This window comes from Oryctolagus cuniculus, chromosome 5 (genome assembly GCF_051225735.1).
Source record: "Oryctolagus cuniculus isolate XC-2025 breed Fujian yellow rabbit chromosome 5, ASM5122573v1, whole genome shotgun sequence".
In the NCBI taxonomy this organism is placed as follows: domain Eukaryota; kingdom Metazoa; phylum Chordata; class Mammalia; order Lagomorpha; family Leporidae; genus Oryctolagus; species Oryctolagus cuniculus.
Window position 1 is genome coordinate 127,586,281 of NC_142871.1, and position 23,361 is coordinate 127,609,641.

At 49.0% G+C, this 23,361-nt stretch overlaps 1 protein-coding gene across 19 annotated transcripts in view; it reads left to right on the forward strand.

Annotated features, from left to right (window-relative positions):
* The window catches only part of TRERF1 (transcriptional regulating factor 1), a 227,767-nt gene extending 205,041 nt beyond the window's left edge, over positions 1 to 22,726 (forward strand). For 15 of the 19 annotated variants that reach the window (XM_051855691.3, XM_089333956.1, XM_051855693.3 and 12 more), the window contains 5 exons: positions 2,811 to 2,899; positions 4,689 to 4,802; positions 12,995 to 13,198; positions 15,535 to 15,782; positions 19,545 to 22,726. In XM_051855691.3, coding sequence (XP_051711651.3) covers positions 2,811 to 2,899; positions 4,689 to 4,802; positions 12,995 to 13,198; positions 15,535 to 15,782; positions 19,545 to 19,869 — 980 coding nt within the window. In that variant the 3' untranslated portion in view covers positions 19,870 to 22,726. The remainder of the gene's footprint in view (positions 1 to 2,810; positions 2,900 to 4,688; positions 4,803 to 12,994; positions 13,199 to 15,534; positions 15,783 to 19,544) is intronic. The other 4 variants (XM_017345126.4, XM_008262918.5, XM_089333958.1 and 1 more) reach the window with 1 other exon arrangement.
* The last annotated feature ends 635 nt before the right edge of the window (positions 22,727 to 23,361 follow it).

Consider the following 23,361-nt stretch of genomic DNA (forward strand, 5'->3'; position numbering starts at 1 on the left):
AGCTAGAAACTCAACACTGCCCTTGGAGCAGGAAGTCAGGTGATAAGCCCGGCGTGGGGAGAAGAATGCTGGCCTGGGAAGGCTGGAAGGCCCTGTTAGTGTCCACCAGGTCTCACAGCTGCACTCTAACTCAGGAAACAGGATCTGCCTGAGAATTCTGTTGGATCTAGTGGGGAGTTTCATCAGCACAGTGTCCCCTGATGCCTCATCTGAGTGGCAGGTGAGAGCCACACAGCCTCAACCTACATTGGGATAGCACACTGGCCACCTCCTGCTAAGCTTGTGTGATTCCACTGGTTGGTGTGTCACCATCGAGATTTTCCATCATTATCTTTCTGACCCCTTTTGCCTCTTTGCCATTTTGATGGATGCCTAAAAGAAGCCATGACTACTCTGTGATTGCTCAGCTAAATTGTTGGCTAATCCTTTCTGTCTTCCCTTTCTGCCTCTGCTCCTGGGCAAAGGGAACATCTGGGAGCTGGGCCCCCAAGGCATTGAACATTGGACAGAATTTGAAGAATGGCGATAGACCTGCTATCAAGCTGCAAACCCCACCAGCCCTCTCTACTCACGTACGCTATGACAAGGCTTCTCCAAGCCCCTAGCCTATTGCTGTGATTTGCCTAGAGAGGGCCAGGCCTCCAGAACCTGTGGATGATACTTCCTCCTGCTCAGGATGCACTGGAAAGCAGCTTTCCTTCTAGAAGAGATAAGGTCGCAAAACAAAGACATCAGATGTTACCTCTGCTCTCCTGCTCTCCATGGTGGAGAGCATGTTCTGGGTACAACCAGCGCTCTTGACTTGAGGACCCTTCACAGTCACATGAAGATGGTGTTAATTTCAGAAATCAACTCGCCACCGTTGAGCCATGGATTCTCAAGTACCCTGGATCTCCACCTATAACCTAGGAAGGCCCCTGCCTTCCCAGAGTGGTTCTGCCTGGGTCACTCATTTTGGCTGCACCTTCCAAGGCAAAGCAGTTCAGATGTCCTGTACTTCCAGCCCCATCAGTTGACCTTGCACCTTCCCTGGATGGAAGGAAGGATACTGTGGTGCAGGGGATTCGATCTCTGGGAGGGAGTGTCAAAAGCCCAGCCAGCCATTTATCATCCAAAAAAAATCAGAGCTGTAGAGAATTAGAGGCCAGCAGATCAGGCTGAGTTTTCTATGAACAAGCACCTTCTCAAGAGTCTTCAGAAACTTCTAAGAAGCCCCTAGCAGTAGGCCTAATTTCTTGCCCCAAACAGACGAGTAACATTGAATATGGCCAGCACCGCGGCTCACTAGGCTAATCCTCTGCCTGCGGCACCAGTGTACCAGGTTCTAGTCCCAGTCGGGGCGCCGGATTCTGTCCTGGTTGCTCCTCTTCCAGGCCAGCTCTCTGCTGTGGCCCAGGAGTGCAGTGCAGAATGGCCCAGGTCCTTGGGCCCTGCACCTGCATGGGAGACCAGGAGAGGCACCTGGCTCCTGGCTTCGGATCAGCGTGGTATGCCGGTCGCAGTGTGCCGGCCGTGGCCGCCATTGGAGGGTGAACCAATGGAAAAAAGGAAGACCTTTCTCTCTGTCTCTCTCTCACTATTCACTCTGCCTGTCAAAAAAAAAAAAAAAAAAGCATTGAATATGATCATCCGCACCAGCCCAGCACCATGGAGCCTTGCTCTGTCAGTCTGCAGATTTGTCAAGAACTGGTCCCACTCATACCCCGGCCTCGTCTGCTTTCACTCTGCTGGGGCTCTGTGCGTGAACCATGCCTGATACTGATCATTCTTGGAACCTCTCCATTTTCTCATTTTTAGTAATACCAGTCTTCAGGCTTAGCAGCAAATGATTAGATTAATAGCTGTAAAGTATTTAGAACTTGAATGTTGTAAGCTCTGAGGCTGGTGTTGTGGCACAGCAGGTTAAGCTGCTGCCTGTGATGCCAGCATCCCATATAAGCTCCAACTCGAGTTTCAGCTGCTCTACTTTGGGAAAGCAGTGGAAGATGGCCAAAGTGCTTGGACCTCTGCCACCTCAGTGGGAGACCTAGATGGAGTTCCAGGCTCCTGGCTTCAGCCTGGCCCAGCCCTGGCCATTGTGGTCATTTGGGGAGTATACCAGTGATGGAAGATATCTCTCTCTCTCTCTCTCTCTCTCTGCCTTTCAAATAAATTAAAAATAAGCCTGGAAAAAAAAAAACTCAACTGAGATAGTTTCTCTACCTGGAGGCCTTCTCAGCTGCCCTGGCCCTAACCTAAGTGTGGTTGTCCTCCTTCGTGCTCCGTTGTTTTATATTTACCTTTATAGTTGCAGTTATCACCTTGAACCCAATGGCCTACTGGTTTCTCTCTCCATTAGACTCTGAGCATCATGAGGGTGGAGGCAGGTGGACCATCCATGTCCTACAGCATGCTTGCTATGTGAATGCTTGCACTGGTGACCTCGGATAACTGCATAAAAACTGCAGCTGACATTTGTTGGGTGCTTGCTTGCAGTTTGCCAGTTATTAGACTGGGCACTTTTCACAGGTTATATTTTTTAAATTTCACAAAAATCCTAAGGAGTGGACACTGTTTCAATTACTCCTATTTGTAGGTAACCATACTGAGTCTTAGGTTAAATAACTTGCCAAAGTCAAAGCCATAGCCAAGGTTTGAACCCAGCTACCAGGCTTGTTAACCATTACACTGCACTGACTTTTTGTTCAAAAGAGTTTGACATGTATTATATCACTTTCTAGACAATTGTATTTTGTAACTTAAATAAGGAACCAGCAACTAAAAGTGAGAAGAATTGTGAGCTATTCTTATGAAGTTGTGTTTCGTTGTAGGTTCGGACAAGTGGACGTCTCTAGAAAGAAAATTGTTTAATAAAGCACTAGCCACTTACAGCAAAGACTTTATTGTTGTACAAAAGATGGTAAGCATGGTTCTCTCCATTGCTCACTTGAAATTAAATTTGGGAAGTTGTACACTTCAGAAATATTCGGTTGCTGGTTTAACACTCCCCCCAAAGGATGTGTGAAGTCTGGTAGTTGTTACTGGGGTGGCACAGCCCCGTGTTGTGGGGGGGCGGAGAAGACAGAAGGAAAAGAGGACCTCGATGATTTGGACACGGCCTCGTGTGGAGGGTGGAGTAGGGGTTCTATCTCCATAAAAATGGGCAACTCCAAACTCTGCCACAGTAACTAGAGCTGGAGCTTCGGGTTCACGTTTACGTGGTTTATTTCATGTGGATTTGACAGATCTATCATGTTTCCTCCAGACCTTTTCTTGGAAATTATGGAGGGAGGGCTCATAGCCTCCTCAACTCCTCCCTCCCCCTATAGCAGAGTTGTAGAATTTCATCATAATGACAGTAATAAAAAATAATGCCTTATGGCGTCAGCATTTTACAGCAAAATGAGACTCACCTGGATGAAACAGCGCTTTTTACAACAGGTGATCTACATCATAGGCTGTAATTAGCTGAGAGGCGGTTTAGGCTAAAATGTGGCAGTCACGCAGAGGATCTCAACAAACTGGTGGAAGGATGGAGCCATGTTGTATTATTTGGATAGCTAAGGACGGTGAGGTCCACAGAGAACAGCTCCCACTGGCTGCTGCTGGCCCCCAGTGAGGTCGTCTTTCGTCCAGGGCCTTGCCTGAATGAGCGTCTGAATGAGGGGGCTTTGTCGCTGCCTTGCCTCTACTCCCACAATACCCACCCCTGCCTTGTGGCCGCTGCTTCCTTGCTGTCCCAGCAGCCCCTAGGCTGTGACCTTCCTTGATTCTCCTTCCCCTCAGGACTGACCTGGCCTAGGTCTCATTCCTTGATGGGCCCACACTTGGGTGACCCATGACTGATGCATGTCATGGGCAATGCAAATTTTAAACAAGGGCTTTTTGAGCTGGGATCTTCACTCAGTGAAGATTTGAGTGCAGAAATGTCAGATGTCAGATGGATGTGAAGGGAGGACTTGCATGAGATGGGACTCCTGGTGGCACCCTCATCTTGCCACGTGGCCAGCTATGTTCCCACTGCCTTGGGTAGGGCCAGCCTTTAAATTGCCTCCAAAAAACTCAACATTGTTGAACTAATATACAGTGAGCTAATCAAAGAGATGCTTCACTTTAAAATACATAATATACCTTTGCCTCGTTGGGAGTGAACAGGGCACAGCTTGTTTCCTGCAAAAATCTATGTTCTGTCGTCATAACTTTGGCCTTATACTCCTCTTCCTTTGCTAGGGAACAATGCTCATAAATAGATTTTTGAAGGTCAACAAGTCAGAAAGCAAAATTCATTCAAGCACATTAAATGAGAAAGCAGCTTTATAGGTTTAAAAAAAAAAAAAGAATAAGGTCTCTGTGGATTGATCTGAAAAAAATCTCCAAGCTCTACTATGAAAAGAAAGTCAAGTTGCAAAACAATCCATAATAGCTGCCATTTGTGAGGAAACATGGTGGCAGGAGGCAGAATGTATTTTTTGTGTACGTGCATGAAGAAGTTCTGGAGTGAAAGCCAAGAATTCAGTGCAAGGGGCTACCTCTGTTGCAGATGAGGACGGAGAACAGGTGTGGGAAGGAAGGCTTTCCATGTCTTCTTCTTTTATTGAACTGTATAAACCTAATTAGTCCCTATTACAGAACGAAGTGCTCATGGAGGCTTACGGTAGCCTTTGCTCACTGCCTACTTCCAGATAACCTTGAGCTCACTTCCCTGACAGGTGAAGTCCAAGACCGTGGCTCAGTGTGTGGAGTACTACTACACGTGGAAAAAAATAATGCGATTGGGGCGGAAGCACCGGACACGCCTAGCGGAGATCATTGACGATTGCATGGTGAGTGAAGCTGCAAAGTCATTGCTTGCACTGGCCGCACTCCCACCCGGCACCCTGGTTTGTCAATGGCTAGCATTTGATGTGGCTTTGCTAGGGACATGGCCAGATAGTTGCAGCGAGGTGGGCGACAGAGGTAAGGCTCCCTTTTAAAAGACAGGACTTGACTTCCTGGTATAGGCAGACAGAAGACATTTTCGGGTCCAACCTATGCCCCAGGGTTGGGTTGCAGAGGTGAGGGCTGGCTTGCATTTCAAGGCACGGGAGAGTTAAACCAGGATAGCCCCAACCTTGACTTGGTTGGTTTATTGGCAGGTGTCCTGACCTCCTGGAATATTCCTTCCAGGTGCCACTGACCCGAGACTGTGATAGCCCTTAGAAAGATGAAGGAGCGCTAGGGCTGTTGCCAGCCTCTCTTTAAAGCGTGAACAAGGAGAGCTTGACCTTTAGGAAGGACCCGTAACCCTCAACTGCTGAAGCACAGGGTGGTTGTTCGCATCCGTGTGTCACCATGTGTCCCTGGCATTGATTTCCTTCATTAACAGGCCATCCCAAATCAGCTGCCTACTAACATTGGGTATATCCTAAAGACATGGAAACGGTCTCTGGACCCCTACATGTGGCTTTAGTAATATCTGTCACCTGTTTTCTTTGTACTTAACTCTCCTATCTGCAGCCCTAGCCCAGAGAAATCTCCCTCTCACACTTGGTACTGCATATGCATATGTAAAGATTCTGTTTCCCAGCAAATGGCTCTACTCCAGCCTCCATCACCATCGATGAGAGTGTTTGGAATTTGTAAATGATGTGAATATTTGTAATTATATTTTCATTCCCAGTTGTGTTAGTGCCATGTGTGGGTGATTTTCTCTAATAGACACTTAAATAGCACTTTCTGTGTGCCAGGCACTGTGCCAGCCACTTTACAAATGTTGACTCATTAAATCCAATTTAATTCATTTACTGCCAATTCTGTGAGGTAGGAAACTGAGACACATAGCTTAAGTTGGCCGTAGCCACACAGTTGGTGAATGTGTTGTCTGAGCCTTGTTCCCTTGTGTCATCCTTAAAAGCAGTTAAATGCAATTTCTCGTAGAGAAGTGGGGAAAAAAATGCTTAGACTCCTTAATGCATAAGCTCTTAACTAAGAGTAGATCCTAGCTATGGAATGCACGCACGTACACGCATTTATGTTTGGGCCCCAAGATTAGGGCAGGCACAAATCTGTGGAATAGAATGGCATTGCCTTTTTTCTTTTTTTTTATTTATTTATTTTTTAATTTGAAAGTCAGGGCAACAGGGAGAGATCTTCCATAGGCTGGTTCACTCCACAATGCCCTCAGTATCTGGGACTGGGCCAGGCCAAAGCCAGGAGCCAGGAACTCCATCTAAGTCCCTCATGTGTGTGGCAGGGGCCTGAGTGCTTGAGCCATCACCTGCTGCCTTCCAGGGTACACATTAACAGGAAGCTGGATGGGCCACAGAGGCCAGGCCCTCTGATAGGAGAGGCAGGTATAACAAGCCTGGGCTTAACCTACTGTGCCAAATCACCCACACTCTGCCATATCTTTCCTTTTTTTAGATTTATTTATTTATTTTAAAGAGTTACACAGAGAGAGGAGAGGCAGAGAGAGAGAGGTCTTCCATTCCCCAGATGGCCACAATGGCCAGAGCTGCACTGATCCTAAGCCAGGAGCCAGGAGCTTCTTCCGGGTCTCCCACATGGGTGCAGGGGCCCAAGGATTTGGGCCATCTTCCACTGCTTTCCCAGGCCATAGCAGAGAGCTGGATCGGAAGTGGAGCAGCCGGGTCTTGAACCAGCACCATATGGGATGCCGGCACCTCAGGCCAGGGCATTAACCCACTGTGCCACAGCACCAGCCCCTATGCAATCTTTTTAATCACAGGTGTTAGCATCCTATACTCAGGGTTTCCTGAGACCAAGGCTTTTGTTTGTCTTAAATAGTGATGTCTTACATCAGAGTAGCCTTTTGCTCATCTGTAGCTTAATGTAGAGCCTTTTCCGGTTCAGCCAACTAAAAGCAACTGAATTCCCACAATGTAAGCAGCAAAGTGTGTGATGTGGTGACCCACGGAAAGATAAATGACCTCTGCCTCAGGTTCCCTTACCGCCCAGAGCGCATATTCTAGTTGGGAAGATGCAACATAATGCAAATGGGAAGTTTAAAAGCAGGATGAGATGGGGGGGCTGGCATTGTGGCATAGCACGTTAAACCTCCACCTGCAATGCCAGCATCCCATATGGGTTCCAGTTTGAAACCCGGCTTCTCCACTTCTGATCCAGCTCCCTGCTTATATGCCTGGCAAAGCAGTGGATGATGGCCTAAGTGCTTGTGCCCCCGCATCCACGTAGGAGACCCAGAAGAAGCGCCTGGGCTCCTGGCTTCGGCCTGACCTAGCCCAGGCCAATGCGGCTGTTTGAGGAGTGAACCAGAAAATGGAACATCTCTCTCTCTATCCTCCTCTCTCTGTAATTCTGCCTTTCAAATAATTTTTTAAATAAATAAATAAATAACAGATGAGATGAGAACTGGAAAGTCTTAGATCCAGCCTTGGAGACTCTCACCCAGTTGCACTTCACAGGAAGAAGGTTGAGGCCCAGAGAAGGGCAGGGGCTTACCTAGTGTCACACAGAGCACTCCTTTCCGAAGGAGTAGAAGAGAAGGTAGACGAGGTAACGGGAAGAATGCTGGCCTTGACGACCTAGGACCTGGCTCCTCGGCTTGCTGACTTGTAAGATGAGGCAGGTGGTTCCGAACGTTCCCTTCCATTCTGCAATGTTCTGGGCTGTCACTGCCCTATTTTGGAAGATACGACCTCCTAAAGTTAATTGCTATCTTTCAAGATCAGGTGTACCAAGTGCCTAGGACAGTCCCAGAATAAGACAGGCACTCTTTCTTTTTCTGGGTTATTTGTTGAGTGAATATTTTCCCAAGATAGAATCCCTCTGAGTCCCAGCAACAGTGTTGCCTCTCTGAAAGCACTAGAGGGAGACGGTATGGGCAGGGGAGACTGATCTCAGGCACACCGCCAGGCAAGATGTCACCACATGAGGCACAAGCAGGAGCACTACCCTAGGCTGGCAGGGCTTTGAGGTGGGTAGAGGGGCCGGCGCTGTGGCTCACTTGGTTAATCCTCCACCTGCAGCGCCGGCATCCCATATGGGTGCCAGGTTCTAGTCCCAGTTGCTCCTCTTCCAGTCCAGCTCTCTGCTGTGGCCTGGGAGGGCAGTGGAGGATGGCCTAGTGCTTGGGCCCCTGTACCCACATGGGAGACCAGGAGGAAGCACCTGGCTCCTGGCTTCGGATCGGCACAGCGCGCCAGCCGTAGTGGCCATTTGGGGGATGAACCAATGGAAGAAAGACTTTTCTCTCTGTCTCTCTCTCACTGTCTATAACTCTGTCAAATTTTTTAAAAAATGTATATTTAAAAAAAAAAGAAGAAGAAGAAGAAGAAGGTGGGTTGAAAGTCCCAGGCCAGCCTCATGGGAGAAGAAGAGTTTAAGACGATGCCCAGGCCGGTGCCGCAGCTCACTAAGCTAATCCTCCACCCGCGACACCAGCAGCCCGGGTTCTAGTCCCTGTTGGGGTGCCGGATTCTGTCCCAGTTGCTCCTCTTCCAGTCCAGCTCTCTGCTGTGGCCCGGGAAGGCAGTGGAGGATGGCCCAGGTCCTTGGGCCCTGCACCTGCATGGGAGACCAGGAGGAAGCACCTGGCTCCTGCCTTCGGATCGGCGAAGACCTTTCTCTCTCTCTCTCTCTCTCTCTCTCACTGTCTAACTCTTCCTGTAAAAAAAAAAAAAAAAAAAAAAAAAAAAAAAGGCAATGCCCAAGGGGCCACACCTGCTTGGGTTTATTCGCCAGGAGCCAGTATTGGGCTGGGTCAGGAGCATCCACACCCTCATCACTTGTTAGCTTAAGGAAAGCAAAAGTGTATGTGTACAGATGACTCAGGCTAGCAAAAACAAGAAAACCTTGGTTTCCGGCGCACAGTGTGGCTGCGGCTTCCTCTTGGGCACTGTGTACCCAGTCAGTCTTCTGATCATGATCTGCCACATGGAGATGAAAAACTGGGAAGGTACAAGGGGCACAGTCCTAGGACCTGGTCCTGTCTTTGTCCTCGGGGCCTACTGGGACGCCTGACAGAGCTCTCCTGATCACATAAACTGTGTGATACAAGGTTGTGAGAAGGGGAGAGAGAGAAAGAATGTGTGTAGGACCTGATTCCTACCAGGCATTCCATTCATTGTGGTTGTCATTGTTACATTAGTGAGTGTAATTCTCAAGTTGGTCCAACATTTGGGAGGTTGAGTGTCTGTTGACAGTTTACCAGTTTCTCAAAATGTGCATTACATTTGCATGTCTGAGAAACAAAAATACCTTCCTCCTCAAAGGCCTTTGAGCCCCTTTTTAGATATGCTACCTCCTCCTGCTCTGTATTTGCCCACCTTCTACCAATCTTGAAATATTATCCAGTGTTTTGTTTCACAGTGTATCATAAAATGGCCAACTTGTTGATACAAAGTTCTACGTGTTGGGATTTCTGTCCTCCTATCTCTGTATCTCTTAGTCACTCTGGTGAGCCAAATGGCTTGGTGATAAATCATTTTATGAACGTGTATAGATTGCCAATTAAATAAAACCTGTCCAATTCTTGAGACATACATAATCACAGTATAAAAGGATATAATCTATAATTTGAGGGCTACGAGAAATGCTTCTTCTAAGAGTTTTTAAGCCAAAGAATGTCACTGTGAGAAAATTACAAGTGCCATGAAACGAATGCTATTGTCATTAAAGTTATTGTGTAACTCATTTTGAATGCCAAATTGAAGGCCGTCTGAGACCACAGAATGCCCGTCCTATAGCCGTGGAGTTTGACATAGCATGATTTGGCTTGAGGCTCTCTTTGGGACTGAAAGATGGTAGATTCCCATGAGAACAAGGCCACCTACGTGAAGTCACCCTTTATGTTCTATACTGGCAAGAGGCCTGTGGCCTGTATCCTAAAGCACTCTGTAAAATCTGAGGATTAGAGCCACATCCGTATTCATGAAGGCCTTCCCACAAATGTAATCATTACTAATTCACCCTAATCAACCCACTGGAAACTGGGACCATTTCTTAAATTACACCCTTTTAATGCCTCACCTCAAATATTCACATATGTGGTGTTAAATATGGACAATACAGTGGGAAGGAGGCACTAAGTCTCTCTCTCTTCCTCTCTCTCTCTCTCTCTCACTCTCACACTCTCTCACACACACACCCCAAATCCAAACTAGAGAGGGTAAACTTATGGTTTCTGGATCCTAGGTTACTACTACTGTCAGAAATCTTTATTCATGTTTTTTTTTTTTTTTTATTAGATCAAGGAGTTTTTTTTTTTTTTTTATTTTTTGATAGGCAGAGTGGACAGTGAGAGAGAGAGACAGGTCTTCCCTTGCCGTTGGTTCACCCTCCAATGGCCGCCGCTGCAGCCGGCGCAGCGCGCTGATCCGATGGCAGGAGCCAGGAGCCAGGTGCTTTTTCCTGGTCTCCCATGGGGTGCAGGGCCCAAGCACCTGGGCCATCCTCCACTGCACTCCCTGGCCATAGCAGAGAGCTGGCCTGGAAGAGGGGCAACCGGGACAGAATCCGGCGCCCCGACCGGGACTAGAACCCGGTGTGCCAGCGCCGCAAGGTGGAGGATTAGCCTATTGAGCCACGGCGCCGGCTCTATTCATGTTTTTAAAGATTTATTTATTTACTTGAAAGCCTGAAGTACAGAGAGAAAGAGAAAGAGATCTTCCAACTGTTGTTTTCACTCCCAAAATGACCGCAAGAGCTAGGGCTGGGCCAGGCTGAAACCAGGAGCCAGGAACTCCTTCTGGGTTTTCCATGAGGGTGCAGGGACCCAGGAACTTGGGCCATCCTCTGCTGCTTTCCCAGGCACATTAGCAGGGAGCTGGAATGGAAGTGGAGCAGCCGGGTTTCAAACCAGAACCCATATGGGATACTGGCGCTGCAGGTGAAGGCTTAACCTTCTACACCACAATGCTGGCCCTAAGAAATCTTTATTAGAAATTCTTGCTCATGGGTTTCAACAATCATAGACTTATCCAGAGTTATGTCACTGGCAGGAGAAAAGCAGACTGTAGCCCCATGCTCTCCACAGGGAGTACAAAAGGAGGGTCTGGCACAGACAAGTGACCTGTGGGGTGGAGAGACAGCAGGACATACCATTCTTCTTTTTCCCTCCAAGACTGGTTTATTTGAAAGTCAGAGTTACAGAAAAAGTGGGAGAGACAGAGAGAGACATCTTCCAGCCACATGACTGCAATGGTCAGGCTGGGCCAGGCCAAGGCCAGGAGCCAGGAGCTTCATCCGGGTCTCCCATGTGGGTGGCAGGAGCCCAACTATTTGGGTCATCTTCTGCTTTCCCAGGTGCATCAGCAGGGAGCTGGACCAGGACTTGAACCAGCACCCATGTGGGATGCCAGCATCGCAGGCAGCAGCTTTACCTGCTCCACACCTGCCCCAGGACACACCTTTCATTTGTTGGTAAAGTGGCATACTCAGTGACACAGTAACTATGAAAGCGCTTTGTAGACTGTACGATGTAACATAAAATGAGGAGACTAAAATATAGAACTTCCTTTCCCTGGTCCTTGGGCCTTCTTGGGCCTGCAGGAGCCAGCGTCCCTCATCCCATCCTGACGCACAAACAGAAGTCAAAGTGCGTCTCCATGTCCGTGGGCTGTGCATCCTTGGATTCAACCAACTACGGGTGCGAAAAACTTGGGAAAAGATAACTGCCTGTGTATTGAACATGCATAGACTTTTTTTCTTGTTTATGCCCTAAAAATGTAAGGTAACGGCCATTACATAGCGCTCACGTTGTACTTACAAGTGATTTAGAGATGATACAGAGTAGGTGGGAGGATGTGCGTGGGTCATATGCCATTATGCGTAAAGGGACATATGAGAACCTGCCCCCCCTTGGTTAAGCAGAGTCCTCCCAGATCCCTACCTTCCACCCGAGTCCATCCAGGCCACCCCATCAGGCGGCTCCAGTAACTGCTGTGTCGCTAATCCTGAGGAAGCCAGACCTTCTGCTTAACTTCCCACATTCCTATTGTTCTGAAGTGGGGAGAAGGGGACAGAGTAGCAGAGGGGAAGTTCTTCATAGAAAGTGCTGTCCTTGGTTTTCATAAAATGCCTCCAGAAGGAGAAGATGAGTACGTGGAAGTCCCGGACACACTGCTTTCGCCGAGCCCGTGGTCAGAGACAAGAGAAAAACCGCGTGAACAGTGGCAGGGAATCTCCCTTCCAGGGCCTCTCGTTTTGCATTCTGCCTTCTGACAGAGCAGAGCAAGAGTGACACATGCTTTCCATGGCTGTGGTGCAAGCCAGGTGCCTGGCAGGGAAACGTGTTATCAGCCTGTAAAACTCATCATTAGAGGTCTTTATTCTCTCCCCTGAGGGCTTTCCACTGGATTGCTATGGCTTCAAACCCCGCCTCCCTGCTGGGAGGAGACGGCAGGGAGGAGGACTGTCTGAATGTTAGTCATTTCCAAGGCCTGATGGTCTCGGACAGGCGGGGGAGAGTCTCCACATACAGAAATCTCTCCTCTCTGCCTTGCCGTATTTTTCAAAGGTCATTTGAGACAGACAGACAGACAAAGAACTCCCATCTGCTAGTTCTCTCGCCAGATGCCCCAGCAGCTGGGAGTGGGCTAGGACAAAGCCCAGGACTAGCAATTCAGGTCAGGTCTCCCACGTGGCTGGCAGGGACCTAACTCCTTGAACCATCACCTGCTGTCTCCCAGGGTGTGCGTTAACAAGAAGCTGGAATGGAAGGCAGGGCTGGGTCGCGAACCCAGGCACTCCCCTATGGGACACAGCATCAACAGCTAGGACAAATGCCCACCCATGCCCTGGAGGCATATTTTGATACAGAGGATGAGGGTGGCCCACAGTGCAGCACATCTCCTTGACCTCAAAATGACAAGAGTCCAGAGACCAGCCTCTTCGAGGTTGAGCCCGATGGGCACTGCCAGTCATTCCTGTGCAGAAAGAAAAGGACACGGCCGCACGACCGGCCCCTCGCCCATCTACTGGCCTATGATTTCCGTTCATCTCTAACAGTGCCATTGGGGGTTTTCCCCTCTTGCTTTTATTACCTTACCATTAGACCAGTGAAGAAGAGGAGGAGTTAGAGGAAGAGGAGGAGGACATGGAAGAAGATAGGAAATCCACGAAAGAAGAGGAGAGTGAAGTGCCGAAGACCCCGGAGCCGCCACCGGTCCCTGTCCTGGCTCCCACTGAGGGGCCGCCCCTGCAGGCCCTTGGCCAGCCTTCCGGCTCCTTCATCTGTGAAATGCCCAACTGTGGGGCTGTAAGTGACTCTGTGTCGTTCGGGATCGGGGACAAGCCAGGGCCTTATAGCTGTGCCCAGCTTTTAAGAAACGATGCATTTTTTAAAGGATGCACTTGCTGTTTTGAATTGCTCAAATACAGCATTCTTTAATAATCCAAAAAAATATTATATAAAATAATTTCCAATATAAGTTCCAGTTTATGAGAATCTAATAGGGTGTATCATCTGATATCAGTGATAGCTAAATGGGCTTCCATGAGCTCTGGTGACACTCTGGACATTGAATATAGCTTCTTTCTCATCCCAATAATTTAGCATCCTGGGGTCCCTTGTATTATGTCGGGACTTCCAATCCCTGAAGCCTTAACAGCTATTTTCTTATGTATTTGCTGTTCCCTATTCCAAGAGAAAGGATTCACGTTCAACCTTCTTCTGTGTGGCCACTGTTGTCATATTCACTCGGCCCACAGATATTTACCGAGTCTGTGCTCTGTGTCAAGCGCCACACTGCAGGCTGGAGGACATACAGCAGGCCCTGCCCTCAGTACGAACTGAATCTGAGCTGGGGCTCAAACCCAGGTGCTCTGATATGGGATGCAGGCAGGCATCTTACCCACTCTGCCAAGTGCCTCCCCCAGCCCCGCCCCACCATGGGGATTTTAAAGGATGTTCAGTCTTAGACTTGTCCCTGACTAATCTGAATTGGTGAGCTTTTTTGAGATCAGCTTTCTTAAAGTCTGGTGCACAGCTATAGGCAGGTGCCAAACTGATGTTCTCGTCTTTGCCCGTACATTCCATAGAACAGCACTGGTTTCCAGGGGGGCATTGAGCACTGTTTCGTGAGTGTCATTAAGCTTAAGGAAGCAGCAGTCTATAGAATATTTAGATCCTAAGGCAAAAATTCACTTGATGTTACCTTTAAGGGGGGGGGGGGAGTGAAACGGTAAAAATAAAGAGGTAGACATTGCGCATGAGCTCTGGAGAGATCACTGGCTGGCTCCTAAGTGCTTCCTGACCTGGCCCCTTGGTCACTGCTACTTGGTGTTGAGGGCTCCAGTCCAGGGAGGGCCACGGTGCAACTTTAAATGACAGTGTTGCTCAGTGAATTTGGTCAGAAGTTGGGCACTTCCTCAAGTCCCAGTCTTGATACATAGTAAATGTCTCACTGAGGGGGAAGTCCTCTTTTACTTCAGCAATCAGAAATGCTCAGCAGGATAGATATTTGTTAAATGGGGAAGCATGCTGGTTTTAGTGCTTGCTTAACATTGGTTACTAAATCAGCGGTAGTTTTTTTTTCCCCTGCATGACACAATAAACAGAGCTCATGAACTTAACCCAGAGCCGCCCCTCTCCCCAGACAACAGCTTGGTGGGTGCTCCCTTTAGCTGTTGAGTTGAGCAAGCCGGATATTGGGCATCTGGGATTGCGGGGTGTGGATCACATACTCTTTCAGCTGTGGTCCTGAACTGGGGGTGATTTGTTCCCCCAGGAACATTTGGCAATGTCTAGGGATGTTTCTGTCCCATCTGGGGAGATGCTGCTGACATCTGAAGGGCAGAGACCCCACATCGTCCCCCAGTGGAGAATCACGCAGCCCAGAGCACCCAGAGCACCAAGGCTGAGGAACCTTACCTTATGGCAGGCTTGGAAGACTGCCAGTGCTTCCCCACAATTAAATTGCAAAGGGGTCAGACATTGCTGCAGCAGCAGGCCACTGATTGAGGCCATCTGTCCTATATGGGAGATGGTAGGGAACCTAACAGTGTCTTCAGAGTGTGTTCCTAGCTCTGCTGGAGCTTCCTGGGATGGGGGTCAGGGGGAAGGATGGAGCAAAGCAAACAGGCCCCATCTTGGGGTGCTGGCTCCACTTCAGCCAGAACACCTCTGCTTTGAACTTGAGCTTTGAGTAAGACTTGACTTGTTAAAAAAAAAAAAAAAGAAAGAAAGAAAGAAAGAAAGAAGCAGGGTTGGGAGGTGGGAAGGGAAAGAGGTAAAAGGGAGGGAGTCTGGAGCTTAAAAAAAAATAAAAAGTACAAAAGCTGGTCCAGCACCCTCCTTAGGTGTGCAGGGGGAAGTGGCCTAATGGCCAGTTCTTGTTGGTGATGACAGAGCTGGGCCCGGGCCCTGGTCTCCTGACCTGCAGACAGGAGCTTTGTCCTTCACTCTGCCGTGATGCCCCCTGCGTCCTGAGGGTAGCAGCGATGGGGCTGTTTGCATGGGCACAGCAGCTGTGGTTGTGATGATGGAGTTGTATTTGCTGTGACAGATGCCCAAAGTTTGCCTGTCGATAGACACTGTGTCAAGTATCGCCTGTTTTGCCACTCAGTAACTAATAACCCTAATTTCCTTTTCAGGACTGTAGATGTCATGTCACTCCCTTTCTTCCCCAGGTGTTCAGCTCTCGACAGGCACTGAACGGCCATGCCCGCATCCATGGCGGCACCAACCAGGTGACCAAAGCCCGGGGTGCCATCCCCCCTGGGAAGCAGAAGCCTGGTGGTGCCCAGAGCGGGTACTGCTCGGTGAAGAGCTCGCCTTCTCACAGTACCACCAGCGGCGAGACAGACCCCACCACCATCTTCCCCTGCAAGGAGTGTGGCAAGTAGGTGGCCTGGGCGGGGGCTGACTCCAAGTCCCTGGTGGGTCACTGCTCCGTGGAGGCCAGGCCCAGATAGGCTGAGGTTTCCTTGTCTAGAAAAAGAACCTAGAGACACTGGGTAAAAAAACAACAACAACAAAAATAAATAAATAAATAAATAAAAACTGCACCACAAAAAAAAGAAAAGAAAAGAAAAAGAACCTAGACCCTCAAAACTCATCCCATCTTGCGGGCCGTAAGGTGAGCCTCGTCTCTGATGTTTTCAGGCCTGGTAAGAGTGGACTCTGAGAGCTCCCCTCTAGTGACCAAATGTACTCTTTCCCAGAAATGATGGTAGGGTGCTAATTCCTCCTCCTTCCCTTCACACCCAAACTGTCCTCTCAAGTGTCATTCTGTTTGCATCCCTGCTGAGTGACTCGAGATTTTCTCTAGATTACCTAATCAAGAACTCTTGGCCTGAACATGGCATCCCTATCATTGCTGCCCATTTCTATGCCCAGGGCAGACATCATCAATCAATCACCACACTTTCTATGACAGTAAGATGGAGCCCCTCAAATCCTGTTCATTGTAATCAAGTTATAACCAGTATTGATACATGAGAGGAAGCCTATTTGTCATGCCTGCGCTTTTAGGTATGATTTAAAATAACTAAGAGGAGACACTGACAATGGTTAGTAATAACAGGTAACATTTACTGGGCATTCATTGTGATGCTTACTTCACATGCAGGGACCCATTTAATCCCCACACAGAAACCCCATGCACTCTAGATACTGTTTTTACTCCCACATCCCATATCAGAGTGCCTGGGTTCAAGTCCTGTCTCTATTCCTGATTCTAGCTTCCTGCTAATGTGGACCTGGGAGGCAGCAGGAATATATCGATTCGTTGGATCCCTGCCACCCACATGGGAGACTGGGAGTGAGCTCCCAGCTTCCGGCTTCAGCCCGGCCCAGCTGCTGAGTGATCCTCTGTCTCCCTCCCTCCCCAGGTCACTCGGCCAGTGAAGCACACAGCTGAGATTTGAAACCAGCTTTGAGTGAAGCCTGGGCTCTCCGGCTGCTGCTCTTTGCTTTGCTTGGTTTGTTTATTGACATTAGGTAGAAGCTATGAGTCAGATGCAGGGCTCTCTGCCGGGGGTTCCAGCGGAGAATGTCAGCTGGCTTCCTGGTGGGTCCTCCTGACCTGGAAGGGGTCACATTGTCCTGACGACCTGCCCTGGGGTCTTGCTGGGTTGCTCTCCCCTAATCTCCAGGGCCTCGCACGCAGAGGGAAGTGTTACCCGGGAGCTGCCGGCCAGGTGGCTGCCGAGGCCCTGCCAGGAAAGCCCCTATGGGTCCCGGGGCCCTCGCTTGCACAGCCTCAGGGGGCCTATGAGGCGTCACCGCTGTTTACCAGGGGCTCGCTGTTTGCCTGGCAGTGTTTTAAGGGGTATCTTATGTGTCTTGATGAATCTGTAGAATAGCCCTCCGAGGCAAGTACCTCCTGTTTATAAGCAGAAACGGAGCCGCCAGAAGGTTGAGCTACTTGTCGCAGAACCCAGCCAGTGGCCAAGCAGGGATGCAAAGCAGGCCAGCCGTGTGGGCGTACGTCCCCCGCCTCCCACCCCGCTGCCTCTGCGTGAACCCAGCCCCACTCCGCTGCACCCCTCGCAGTGAATTGGAACTCGCAGCTCTTCCCCTCCACAAACACAAGGATAGGCAAGATGAATGTAGATGTGGGTCTCCTGTGCTTGAGGGCCCGGATATGACGTCACCTTCATGTCACCACCCATTGAGGGGACCATGAAAGAATGAACCTCCCATATTTACTGGAAAAAGTGACCAACCCACCTGGAGCTGACTCTCAGTCCTCTCCCTCCTATGTGTCCTGAGAAGTGTGGGGGCACTGGGGTCTTGCCCAGTTTCCTCTGCAAGGAAGCAGCGCCTTCCCTCGTTTGACTCCAACAGGCTCCAACGCCTTATTCCACCAGGTGGAGACAAAGGACCGTTCAACAAACAACAGTTAGTGCAAGTGGAGCCTCCCTAACCTGAAAATCCAAAGTGCTCCAACACCCAAAATACTTAGATACCGTGTGACAAGTGGGGCACTCCATACTGTGAAACTTTTTGTTTCATGCACAAAATTATTACAACTGTGTGTAAAATTGCCTTCCATCTCTGTGTAGAAGGTATATGAAAAAGTGCTTTTTGTGTACATGCAAATTATCTAAAAGCTAAAAAAAAAAAAAAAAGATCAAAATCAAAAATGCTTCTTGGGCCCCAACATGTCAGGCAGGGGTATTCTATCTCCACGTCCCATTTCTGGCTGTTTCTCATGGGCACCTGGTACGTGTTTGTGTGTGTGTGTTCATGTTGCTTGAGATCTTTTTCTGCCAGAGTTAAGATTTCATAGAAAACAGAAACATGTTCTGTGGTTTTCCAGATTAGGAATAACATGAGGCACATGCTCGCAGCGTGTTTCAGCTGCTATAATTGTGTTCATTACATTAAACAGTTTTCAGTACGGCCAAGTGGGATCGTGATTCATCGGCCCTGTTTGACGCAGGCTGTAAAAATCAAGATTCCTTTTTTTTTTTTTTCCTTTAGGAGCTCAGGAATTAACCTGGCGTGTTTATGTTCACCCCTCTTCATAAACAGGCTGTCTCACACCTGGGCAGATTTTTTCTGAAAAAGCTCCAGATAGTAAATATTTTAGGCTCTGGGGGCCAGACTGTCGCTGTTACAACCGCTCAGCATGGCCATTTGGCAGTATATAAACAAGTGGATGTGGCTGTGTTCCAATAAAGCTTTATTGACAAAGCCAGGCTGGATCTGACCCACTGACTGTACTGGCAGACCCCCAGCCTAAAGGGTTAGCCCCCATCATACGATGTCCTCTTACCCCAGCGTTTCTCAGCCTCAGCACAGTGGACATTTCGGGTCTGATAACTCCTCCTTTGGAGAAAGGGGGCTGTCCGCTACCTTGCTGGGTGTTTAGCAGCCTCCCTGCATACAGAAGTACTGCCCTCTCCCCCAGAAACATCTGTGGGCATTGGCCAGATGCACCCTGGGAGGGCGCACGCTCCAGCTGAGAAGCACTGTGTCCTGGGAAAGCCAGGAACCTTTGATAACGTAATGACCAGCAAGAAGGTTCAGAAGTAACCAGCGGGGCGGGTCCAGCTCAGAAGCCCAGCACAGCCAGGACAGAAGAGGGGCCGCTGGGTTTGACCACACACAGGGGCTGGTGGCCTTGAGAGGAGCGCCCAAGGGGACCAGAACCTGAGGGGAAAGGATAGAAGAGACAGAGGAGATGGTTTACCCTGTGCACGCATCCTCCAGGAGTGTGACTGTGGAACGACGAGGCCCCAGGCAGAAGACGGGTTGCTTTTAGGAATGGCAACTCCCAGAACGCATTAGCTCGACTTGAGGGTTCTGTGGTAGGGAGGGTGTGGTCGGCGAGGAGGAGAGAGGAAGGAGAGCTGACCTGACGAGGAGACAGAGCAGGTGCTCCCAACCCCAAGTGCACAGGAGTGCCTCCACGAATTTCTCCTCCATTGTCCCTAAAAGGGAGCCGGGCGCACTGTGCAGTGCTCCTGTCCCTGCCCCGCCTCCTCGCGGAGGAGGGAGGCGAGGTGACAGGTCCCAGGGGGAGGGTGTACAGGAGCCTGTCACGTCCACCCCAGACCAGACAGCAGATCACGCACACCCCTTCCCTGCGGGTCACCCGGACTGCCCAGCACTCCCCTTCTGAATTTCACACGCCGCTTTCCTTCCTCTGCAGAGTCTTCTTCAAGATCAAAAGCCGAAACGCACACATGAAAACCCACAGGCAGCAGGAGGAGCAGCAGAGGCAGAAGGCCCAGAAGGCGGCCTTCTCGGCGGACATGGCAGCCACGATCGAGAGGACTACGGGGCCGGCGGGGGCGCCGGGGCTGCTGCCGCTGGACCAGCTGAGTCTGATCAAACCCCTCAAGAGCGTGGACGTGCTGGACGAGGACGTGGTGCAGCAGCTGGGCGGCGGCGTGGAGGAGGCCGACGTCGTGGACACGGATCTGCTCTTGGATGATCGGGACCCAGTGCTGCTCCAGGGGGACACGGAACTGTAGAGCCCGCCGTGCCACTCAGAGACGGTGCAAAGCCATGGCCCCTGTGTGCAGTCTTCAGGAAGCCTGGACTGACTGCTCGTGTTTGCAACCCTTTTAAACTACCTGTTTAAAAAGTGGTCGTTTTATTCAGGTTTCTGAGGGGGGGAAAAAAAACCAGTTTCTTTTCCTTTTGTTAAAAAAAAAAAAAGTTGTGTGGGGGTCGGGGGTGGGGGAATAAATGCTTGGCGCAACTGTCTATAAGAGGTGTTTCATCTGGGCGTTCTCACACTGCGTCCTAGCAGGGAGCATGCCTGCTGCTCATGGCCCATTGCTGTCATGTCAGCCCTCCTGGGCGGCTCCCCCAGAGCGTGCTGCAAGTGCGCGCGTAGGAAGCAGCCCACCCCCCTCACGCTGGGGTCTCGGGAGGAGTTAACTTTTACTCTGTTCGGACCAGCCAGGAAGCATTCTTCCACCCAAAACCATAGAAGAGCCTGTTCTTTTTGGCCACACTGAGAATGGTCAGTGGGGTCCTGAAATTGTTTTGTGCCACTTGGAAGTACCAGGAAACCTCCACCGTGGAGATGTGGCTGTAATTCACATCTGGTGAGCTACAGTTTACTGTAGCTGCGAGAAATAGGATGGAGTGGGATTTTCCGACACGTGTGAGGGCAAATACAAAGGAAGCAGCATTGACTGAGGCTGACGGAATGGTTTCAGATACACCTTAAGGGCCGTGTTTGCATTCAGATGTTCAATGTGTTCTCACAAGTCACTTAGCAAAGCACTTCTAGACCTCCCGGCTACATTGCGCGGCTTTCTGTTTGTACTTGAAGGTACTAGACCTCTAATCCTTCACATATGTCATCGCCCAGGCTTTTGAGCTGAGTCACACTGACCCGTCCCACCGGGAGGGCAAAAGCCAGGCAGGGACACAGCCCCAGCACGGGGTGGATCCTGCTTCTAGCGTGGAGTGATGTCCGAGCAGGTGCTGGCAGGCCTCAGCCCGCCTCAGGTAGGCCAGGTGCCCCCAGCGCCCTGTAAGTGGCTCGCAGGCTGGGCCGCGTGGCTGGCACAGTCTTGGCATTAGACCCTCCGTGGAGGCAGGAGAGTAGGGCCTGAGGCAGCTTTGAAGTTTGCCTCTGCGAAAACATGTCGCCCACGCGCACAGGGCCCCCACCCCACTGTGGCCCACGGTCCCACGGGGGACCTCAGGAAAGCCAGGGACAGAAGAAACATAGGTTACTTTCCTCTCCATCATTCTGTCCGCAGAGAGGAGAGCCTGGCACTTTCCTTAACTCGAGGGGGAGAAAATTTCCTAAGCCATTTTGAGTTGAGAGCCGCCTGGCAGCGTGCATTGCTGTGAGGACAGAGATTCTAGAATTGTTCCGTCTGTCGTGTTAGTGGCCGGTCATGCCTGTCCCAGGGACTCCTTCCCTCGGCTCACTGGTGTCTGAGTGTGGGTCTGCTAAGCTCTGCTGCTGGCCGCGTGGAAGCTTATCTGTCGAGAGCAAACGCGCAGAGGGCTGTTTATAAAGCAAAGATGTCTCTTCTGTTTGGAGACTTGCCCAGCTGTTCGGGTTTGAAGCATTAAAAATAAACTGAGTTGCCACGGCAAAAATATAATGCACAATTTCATTTTAATCTCCCATGCAGGATAGCAGAAGGCTTTTTGACTTGAAATGACCAAAGAACTCCTCCTTGGCGAGACAGTTCACATTCCTGAATTAGTATTTCTTGACTTATCAGCTTAAAAGACTTCCTGGTTAAATATTGCACTTACCTTTGTTCCTGCAAAGACTCTGCCTGCATGTGTGTGTTGTGTTTTAGCTCCCGCCTCCCCAAGACCTTCTCTTCCTGACGGCTGATGTCTTCAACACAGTTCCTGTTTACTATCAGATGGTTTTGCATTAGTGAACCTAGACCTCTTTGAGAAAGCCTGTATATAAAAAGTTAACAGATATATTTTATGGAAAAACCCATCTTATTTTCAAATATATTTAACTGCTGTTATATTTTATTAGAGGAAGGTTGTACATATTTTCTAGGAGTTCTATTGTAAAGAAAAGTATTTTTGAAAAAAATTACTGTAATAAAAAGGAAAACCTTTTTAAATGGTGGTTGTGATTGCTTCCTGTTCTGGCTTTGTTATGTTCGGTTCTCAGCAGAAGCCCTGCATGCCTTCCGTATCAGGATGTAACTTATTCAGGTTTGCACTATTATGAGTTGACATCATAATATCTCGTGTGCTTAACTGTGTTGCCGGAATGCAAGTCCCTTGGTTCATATCAAAGCACTATGTATAGCATATTCATAATTTTTCTTTTGTAACGTGTGTATTTTTAATAAGGATTTTATGTAACATTTTGGCAAAAAAAACAAAAACAAAAACAAGAGGACAGTATTTTCTAGTGAATTTTATAACATTTTGCTAAAAATGTTTCTTCCTAGGTCAGTTTTTGTTAAGGTGAACCAAAAGTCTTATTTTACCAGGGGTTAAAAAAAAGTTTGAAGCTTGAAAGCAAAGTTATATTTAAACATCATATGTAACAAATAAATAAAAATGTTTTATAGACTTGTCCTGAAAAGGTGCATTCCTTAAAAAACAAAACAAAACTGGGGCATTCTAGGTTGTTTTTCCCCTGAGGGACAAGCATCTTTTTAAAATTCTCACAGTACTTTGTCAGAAACGGAACCAGGAGAATTTTCTGTCACAGGTTCCAGTCATTAGCCTTCACGGAAATGTATGCCAAGTCCTATAGGTGGGCCTTCATCAAATAGAGATGTAACCAAATAGACACTGTTATATTTATTTGTGAAAACCTGATTCAATATTGCATCAGCTGCTCTGAAAAATAAAAATATTATCTTTTTGAGTTTCTTCTGGCTTAAAACTTCCTTCTTTCTAGCCACTGATGTAACTCCTCAATGCTAGATAAGGGTAACATTTCTGCTACCAACAGTGGTCTCGGTCTATTACTCAAGCTGTTGTTTAAGAGACCAGTATCATACAGAGACTCCCTACAGTAAATCCTGATGGAACAAAGACATAAGCCTCAGCCATTCTTGCTCACTGCCCAAGAGATCCATAAACACTGGAATGTATTCCTTGCCCTTGACTCTCAGTTGGGTCTCCCACCCTATTGCCTTCATACCCCACCCTGCATTCTTTTAGGTTCCCAAGGCCCCGCCCAGTTCCAGGAATTCCCCTCAGCCTGCTGCCCCCACCCCACCCCCACCCTTAACTCTCCTGAAATATAAGAAGACCCGGCCCCTGGAGGTCGAGGCCTTCTGCCGAAGGTTCCAGCAGTGTGCACGTGGGCAGCTGGTCACCATCTCTCGGAATTTATTTTCTCTGAATAAATTCTGTAAATTTATTTTATTCTGGCTGTAAATTCGTACACTGCCTCCTTTCTATTCCACGCCTCTTTTCCTAACAAATCCTCCACGAAGTCCCTACCCATCTTGATTCGTTTCTATTTTAAATCTAGATTTGTAAATTTTAATTGTGTTTCC